Raw genomic sequence first — 8,256 nt, forward strand, 5'->3', positions numbered from 1 at the left:
TTTTTTTAATTGTAGTAAATGTAATGCAGATTGAGGAAAAAATTATTACGATATCATCAGCCCCTACATTAGGTGTTGAAATAAGGGGTAAGTGGCTAAAAATCAGAAAATTTGCTGAAAAACATTGTAAAGGGTTTTCGTGGGCGGTAAAAACGATTCTAGTCACCATTTCTTTAAAATCCTCATTTTTATGGATGGTTTTTCGCTATTATTCTCCTGTCTAGGGATGGAAATGGTATATTTGAAGAAGGTGGTATATCTGAAGATGCAATTCTATTGGTTAAATAATTATATTTATTATGATAATTATTATTAAATGTTTTTATCTTATCCTGACACCAAAAAGCGTTTGATCTCCTCAGAATTGGTCTTTTCTTATGCATGTCCAGCCTTCTATCCAAATAAACCATTGATATGCTCGGTTCAGACAGGTCTACTGTGATGTTGAATATGTCCAGGCTACTTTTTCCTCTACTGATTCTTCGGGAATGTTCACGAACTGTCTCTCTGTTAAGTTTGTGCGCGCTTTTGAGAGTATCTTCTGCATAAAACGCAATAGGCATAGGAAACTGCCTCACAATATCAGGACCATGTTCTGAAAACTTATGCACAGTAGGGTTCATGCGAGCCCATGGATATCTTAGATAGTGGAGTTTGTAAATTAAATTACTAAAATTTCTAAACTCATCTACTTTAATCTGTAAGGTACTTTTATAAACTTTGATATATGTAGCGAAATAGCAAACTAACTGCTCATGAATATCTAGAGCTTTGGCAACGCCTTCGGATCTGTCAAGAAATTTACGAGCAAGATTTCCATTGTTCGAAATTCCTTTGCCTTGTTTTGCTTGTTCAACTCTTATTTTAAAAGCATCAAATAATCTATCTCCCACCTGATCGGCGTGCAACTCAACAGACTCTGAAATTATTATATTGCTTATTATTATTAATTAATATATAATTGAAAAAAAATTTCATTCAAAAAGCTAAGTGCTTGACACTTTTGACGCCCGCCTCCCACAATCCGCTAAAATGAGAGGCATAAGGGAGAATAAAATGCCACGTTATGCTTTCGGTGACGGAAAAGTTTCTCATATTTTCGTCATCACGTAATTTTCAGAAAACATTTTTTAATTCTTAACTTGCGCCCTGAAAATTTGTGCCGTTATCGCTATAAAGGTTTGAGTGCAGGCCTTTTCTCGAAACAAATCTTTTAAATGCAGCTAAGAAGAAGACTGTTGTAGAATCGCTTACTAATTCTAGATGGATAGCTCTCAAGGCTAAACAAATAAAAAGCCTAATGTGATTTATAAACACGTCCAATACCCAATCTAACGAGAAGAGGTCCTGCATAGTCAAGACCACTATGTTCGAACGGCCTCGATCTTGTCACTCTAGCAGTCGGTAAGTCAGCCATGATTTATGATGGAATTTTGCTCTTTGTCTAACACAAGTGATACACTGATTAATTATGTGACGAACAGAGTCGCGCGCCTTTAGTATCCAAAAACTCTGTAGCGAAATGTGCAGAGTGAGCTGGGGACCCCTATGCAATGATCTAAGATGCGGCTGTTCTATTATTAATTTCGTGGAACAATGTTTAGGCAATATTATCGGATGTTTGGTATCATAGTGAATAGGTGCGCTTTCTAAACGTCTTTTTACTCTCAAGAGCTTATCCGTATCAAGAAATGGTCATTTTCTTTTTGAAGGACTAGCCTTATTGCAGGTATTCCTACTCTGAAGAGCTTTTATTTTTACTGGAAATTCTTGGTTTTAAAGAAATCTAAACCTGAAGATATTTGCTCTATTTATTTCTTCACATGTTAAAATTCATTTTTTAGGTTATTTCTGGCGATTAATAAGAAGATACATAAACCGACAGGAATTTCCTGTTGTTTTAATTTTGCCGCAGTCTTTTTTTCTGTAAGTCAACAGACACTTTTCCTTTTCTTTTTCTAAATCTTCGGCTGATATACTCGGTCAATTTTCAGAAGCCTGTTTTAAAAAAGGAGGGATGTGCTACCACAGCGAATGATATAATGATTCTTTTGCAGAGGCACCTCGAGAGACACAATATGCAGGATTTAAGATTGTAGGGACGTGATTCCACTTAGCGGCTGGAATACTTGAGTGTATCAAAGAGACTCTATTTGCTACAAATGTAGGCCAGGTGGACAGTAATTTGTCAAGCCACGATAATACTGTAGTTGAATCTGACCAACAATATATCGAACTCGTTTGTAATTTAATTTCTTTCTCAACTTGTTTCGAAAGCTTAGCTAATAGTAAGGCTGCGCACAGCTCTAATCGGGGAATACTGGTCGTCATAATGGGAACGATTTTTGATTTTGCTATCAGAAGAGTTGAATTAATAGCTCGCTCATGGTCAACATCTCTTAAGTAAACTACTGTCCCATAGGCTTTGGTTGAATCATCAGCGAATCCATGTAATTGCATAGATAGTGAGTTTTCGCTTAGATTGTTCCATCGCGGAATTTTTAGATACTCGTATTGAAGCAAGGGTAAATCTTCATAATATTGATTCCAGCATTCTTGTAGATCTGAAGGGAGTATCTCATCCCAATCTAGTTTTTGAAGCCAAAGCTCCTGCATAAATATTTTTGCTACAATGATAATGGGAGCTAACCATCCATGAGGATCATAATGTCTGGCTATGAGAGAAAGAACTATTCATTTCGTAGCAACTCCAACGTGTTGCGTGTTTACTAAGAATGAAAAGCAGTCTAAGTTTGGACACCAAATTAAAACATCGTCTACATAGAAATCGCGTTTAAGGATGAAACGGGCATCGGGAAAGCAAGAAGCTTCGTCCTCGGCTAATTGTTTCAGAACTCTATTTTCCAGAAAAGGGGATAACGTCATTCCATAGGTAACGGTGACTAATTGGTCAACCAATTGTCTAGAAGGTCCGCGGAGACAGACTATTCTTTGTAAGTCTAGATCTCTCGGGTCCATCAGAATCTGACGAAACAATTTACTTATATCTGCTGTCATTCCAAAACGGTAATTTCGCCATCGTAAGATGACAGCTGTCAATTCCTTCTTGAGTTTTGAACCAACCATGAGTGAATCATTTAAGGACTTTCCAGAAGAAGTGGGACTAGATATATTAAAAACTAGTCGAACGGGAGTAGGTCTACGAGACTCGCGAATTACAGGATGACGAGGCAAATATACTGGTGGGAAACTCAATAGAGTTTGTTTGATATCACCTAAGATTCGTCGCGTATGACCGATTGTTTCGTACTCATCAAGAAATTCTTTGTATTTCTTGGCTAAATTACACAGTCACACAAAAAAAGTGTGCGGATCTGGTAACGAGACACACGTATTCCTATGGATTTTGGGGCGCTGAATTCAAATTCGGTATCAAAAATCACCCATCACGTCATGGTTGAGCTATAACTTCAAAAAATGACGAAAAATCATGCACTGAGGCAAATAAATTTCAAAATAATGCCAGTGATGCAAATTTTCACTTCAAAAACATTTCGACAACTGTGGAGGATCAACCCTTGCCTGATATCAACTTATTTAACGTAACTTTACCCAACAGAACCTGACCTCACCTAACCTGAATTAATAGAAATTTATTGAACTACACGTAAAGCTTTGGAAGCATATTTTCCCAGTAGCAAATGTGTGCTACATCGAATGAGGTAAAAAGTGTATTACGATGCAGGAAAAAACCCCAGTATCGGCGTCTGGTCAGGGTGGGAAAGCGGGCTCTCCGACGTCGTCATCATGCAACCGTAGGTCTTCATCAATGGATCACTTGGTTGGTGTAGAGTTTCATGCTACAAGAAAAAAAAACCACCAGCATTTCTCAATCGCATGCCTGCAAGAATAGCTCAGATTCATCATGTTACATTTGCAGTAAATATGAAGTGAGCAGTTTGCGAAAATCAATCGACGAGGAAGTGAAAAGTTTTTACGAAAAGTGTTTTCACCGTAAATTGCTGTACCAAGAAACAAAATGGGTTCCTCACGTCATTTGCAATTCCTGCAGACTTATGTTGTATCGTCTAAAAAATTCAAACAACAACAAGTACCGCAAGTACTATGCACCAACCACATGGAAAAAAACCGTTATTGCGAAGGACTGCTACTTTTGCATGAATTCCGTTAAAGGGTTCAACGTCAAAAATAAAAATAACATTTCGTACATTAATATATGCACAGTCACAAGAGCAATTGAAATCAATAAAAATGCACGCCAGACTGATTTAAGCGCTTTAGAAGATGATAGAATGGAAGTTGAGAGTCAACGTCATGGAGACGGTAGTGAAACCAGTGATCGAACAGAAAACAGTTCTGATGATTCCGATGAAGATGACGAAAAAGATAACGAATATGGCGTGCATAAAATGAAATTGAAGGTTCCAATATTAGTGTCGCAACTAGAACTGAATGATTTTATTAGAGATCTTGGATTACCGAAAGACGGCGCTGAATTTGCCGCTTCATTTCTAAAAAGAAGGAATCTTCTAGAGCCAAAGACAAAAGTTTCATTCTATTGCGACAGAGACAAAGAATTCAGAAAGTTTTTCGTTAAAGACGAAGAGACGTCTTTAGTGTACTGCACTGACGTTAACGGACTAATGAACCATTTGAAGAAAATTGTGTACAGAGACGAAGAATGGCGACTTTTCATTGATTCGTCAAAACGCAGCATTAAGGCTGTTTTACTGCATAACACGAATACTTACGCTCCTATCCCTATAGCTCACTCAACGCTCCTCAAAGAAGAATATAAAAATGTTAAAATGCTTTTAGAAAAAGTTAATTATTCGAATCACAAATGGCCTTTAAGAGATTCATTCAAACCGGGTTCTCATAATATCATCAACCAAAGCCTCGTTGATCCAGAAAAAATTTTACTACCACCCCTCCACATAAAGCTTGGGCTCATGAAACAATTTGTCAAGGCTTTAGACAAAGATGGACAAGGCTATAAGTATATATCCCTTATATTCCCTAATGTTTCAGACGCTAAATTGGAAGAAGGAGTCTTTGATGGACCACAGATTCGAATATTGAGAAGAGATACTAATTTCGTGAGCCACATGACGAAAATTGAAATGGAAGCTTGGGAAAGTTTTAAAGCAGTAAACGCAAATTTCCTCGGTAACAAAAAAAGTCCAGGCTACGAGAATATTGTTGAGAAAATGATAAGAAACTACAAAAAGTTAGGCTGCTTGATGAATTTAAAACTTCACTTTATAGATTCCCATCTGGATAAGTTTCCAGAAAATTTTGGTGAGTTGGTCTGTAAATCAATTTAATTACGATAAAAAGCAAGATAAAATGTAAACACGAAAGATAGTATAAATATATCCCTTAATTCTAAGAAAAGCAGAGAGAAAAAAATTTTGAATAAAGTCTTATTCATTTGCATGTTTAAGTTCCAGTTCTACATTTTAATTGATACAAACATTCTCAGTTTAATTGAAATGGGGCCAATTCTACTTGTATTTCGAAGTTTCTTCAAATGAGTAATGTGCGTCTAAATTTTTAACCACCTGTAGTACAATGAAATGAATCTTATTGTGTTACAAATGGGAACACTTGAGTTAAGTTGTGTTGCTTTAAGCACAATTTCGTAAGGTTCTATTAAGTTAGATTCATTTGTACGTTAAGATCGAGTTAACCTATTAAATATCGCACACATTTAAGACTGAGATAGGTTAAACCTCTATGTAGGTTAAGCCGAAGCTGAATGAAAAGGTACCGCAAACACAACGGGACAACACAATCAGTTTAATTGTGTTTCGTGAAGTTAGGTTCGGTTAGGTTAGGTCAGGTTTTTTTAGGTTAGAATAGGTTTGACCTCTTTGCAGGTTAAGCCCAAGCTGATTCAAGCGGTACCGCAAACACAACGCGACAACACAATCAGTTTAATTGTGTTTTGTGAGGTTAGGTTAGGTTAGGTTAGGCTAGGTTAGATTTATTTCTAGGTTAGGCTCGAGTTGACCCATTCGATGTAGCACACATTTGCTACTGGGAAAATATGCTTCCAGAGCTTTACGTGCAGTTCAATAAATTTCTGTTAATTCAGGTTAGGTGAGGTCAGGTTCTGTTGGGTAAAGTTATGTTAAATAAGTTTATTTCAGGCAAGAGTTGTCGACATGTTTTTGAAGTGAAAATTTGCATCACTGGCATTATTTTGAAATTTATTTGCCTCAGTGCATGATTTTTCGTCATTTGTTGAGGTTATGGCTCAATCATGACGTGATTGGTGATTTTTGATACCGAATTTGAATTCAGCGCCCTAAAACCCATAGGAATACGTGTGTCTTGTTACCAGGTCCGCAAACTTTTTTTGTGTGTGGCTGTGTTATCATTGTTTGCGAGTCTTCGTTCCACACTATACAACGCAGATAAGGCTCTAGGTAATGATTTTCCAAGAGAATCGAGAGATTCCTCTTTTATGGGAAGGCGTACAACGTAACGTCCTTCTTGACTGCGCCAATGCGTTTTAGAAAAGTGATTTTCGCAAAGCTACTCTTCTTCGGTGAGCATAGATTGCTGCGGAATGTCTTCTAATTCCCAGGATCTCTGTAGATCAAAACGAATTTCTGACAAAGTTGAAACATGATTAATTCTGAGACTCGAAGTTGTTTACGGATTTTTGTTTGGAATAGGACCCGATAGAATCCATCCGAATATTGAAGACTGCGCTGTTATAGATCCAGGAGGCCCTTGGCACAACCCTGGCAACAGAAGCGAGCCATAACAATCGGCTTCAATTACTATTTCGATTTTTTGTCCACTAAAGGTTTCAGGATCTGCTAAGTCAAGATCGCGTAGGTAATCATATGTAGAATTGATATCAAATTGCGGAGGGCTATAATTCATGAAGCTAAATGTAAACTACTACGTCCAAGAAAGGCAATTTTCCGTTTTGTTTTATTTCCATGGTGAACTGGATATTAGGATGTAATTGATTGATAAAATCGAAAAACTTATTTAGTTCATCTTGTCCATGTCGCCAGATGACAAATGTGTCATAAAGGGAACGGAACCAGAATTCTGGTTTAAGTTTGGCTTGGTTGAAGATTTTACTTTCTAGATGTTCCATAAAGACATTGGTTATTACAGGTGAGATTGAGGATCCCATTGCTGCCCCTGAGGTTTGTTCGTAGAATTGGTTATTGAACGAGAAGTAAGTATTATTGAGAAATTGTTTTATCAAAGGTACAAGCTCGGAAGGGAAGTTTGTGAAAGATTTAATAATATCAATTGTATCCGAGATTGGTACTTTCGTAAAAAAAGATATTATGTCGAAACTCACTATGATGTCTCAGGGTTGAATGTGAATCTGTTGTATCTTTTGAATAAAGTTAAATGAGTTTTGGACGTGAGTGATAGAGTTTCCTGTAAAAATATTTAGTTTTGCAGCGAGGAAACGTGCTAGGTTGTAAGTCGGTGAGTTTATTGCGCTGACGATCAGTCTGAGTGGAATGTTTTCCTTGTGGATTTTTGGGAGCCCGTAAAGTTTTGGAGATATAGGTCCAATGTGGACCAAATGTCAAATCTGAGGGTATTTGATAGGAAAAGCTGAAGTTTTAATAGTTTCTCAGAGGTAGTGTGCAAAAGAAATTTAGTATGCTGTATTCTTTCTTTAACGAGAAGCAAACTTGTATTATGCAGAATCGATTTGGATTTAGATGTTCCCAAATTATTTTTCAGTTGTAAGAATTTTGGGACTATTTTGTTGTCTCTGCACCTTTTCAAAAAAGCTAAGGATGTTAGTAACTCACCTTGAGAAGTCCTGAGCTAACTAATGGTTTAGGTTTTAGTAAGAATACTCTCCCCGTAGAGTTCCTTGATAATAGATTTTATGCTTTCACGATGATTCATTTTGATAAAAAGAGATATTTCGGGTTTCACTCGTGTAAAAAACTACGAATTGTTTGCCGACGTTTCGTGAACATTGCAGTTCAAATCTTCACAGCTGACCTGTAACTGAGGTATTAGGTCATGATGTTCTTAGGTATACTTTCTACGATGCCTGTGACGAACTTGATTGGTTCGACCAGTCCCCACGGTGAGGCGCTCTGGTCAATTACATCTATTATCAAGTATAAACAACTTTCATTTCCAACGTTATCATTTTTTTAAATGAAGATATTTTTTAATTTCATACAATTTTGAGATAGCTAATTATATTATCATTTTAATGATTTAGTGATAAAATATTGGTTCGATATTGTACAAATAATTCATTTG

The 8,256-nt window shown here is 36.8% G+C and overlaps 1 protein-coding gene across 1 annotated transcript in view; it reads right to left on the minus strand.

Moving 5' to 3' along the window:
* Positions 1-2,694: 2,694 nt before the first annotated feature.
* Positions 2,695-8,256, minus strand: part of LOC117181115 — a 6,767-nt gene continuing 1,205 nt past the window's right edge. The window contains exon 2 of the mRNA XM_033373683.1: positions 2,695-3,299. Within this exon, the coding sequence (XP_033229574.1) occupies positions 2,695-3,299 (605 nt within the window). The remainder of the gene's footprint in view (positions 3,300-8,256) is intronic.

The sequence above is a fragment of the Belonocnema kinseyi genome, chromosome 10 (assembly GCF_010883055.1).
Source record: "Belonocnema kinseyi isolate 2016_QV_RU_SX_M_011 chromosome 10, B_treatae_v1, whole genome shotgun sequence".
Classification (NCBI taxonomy): Eukaryota; Metazoa; Arthropoda; class Insecta; order Hymenoptera; family Cynipidae; genus Belonocnema; species Belonocnema kinseyi.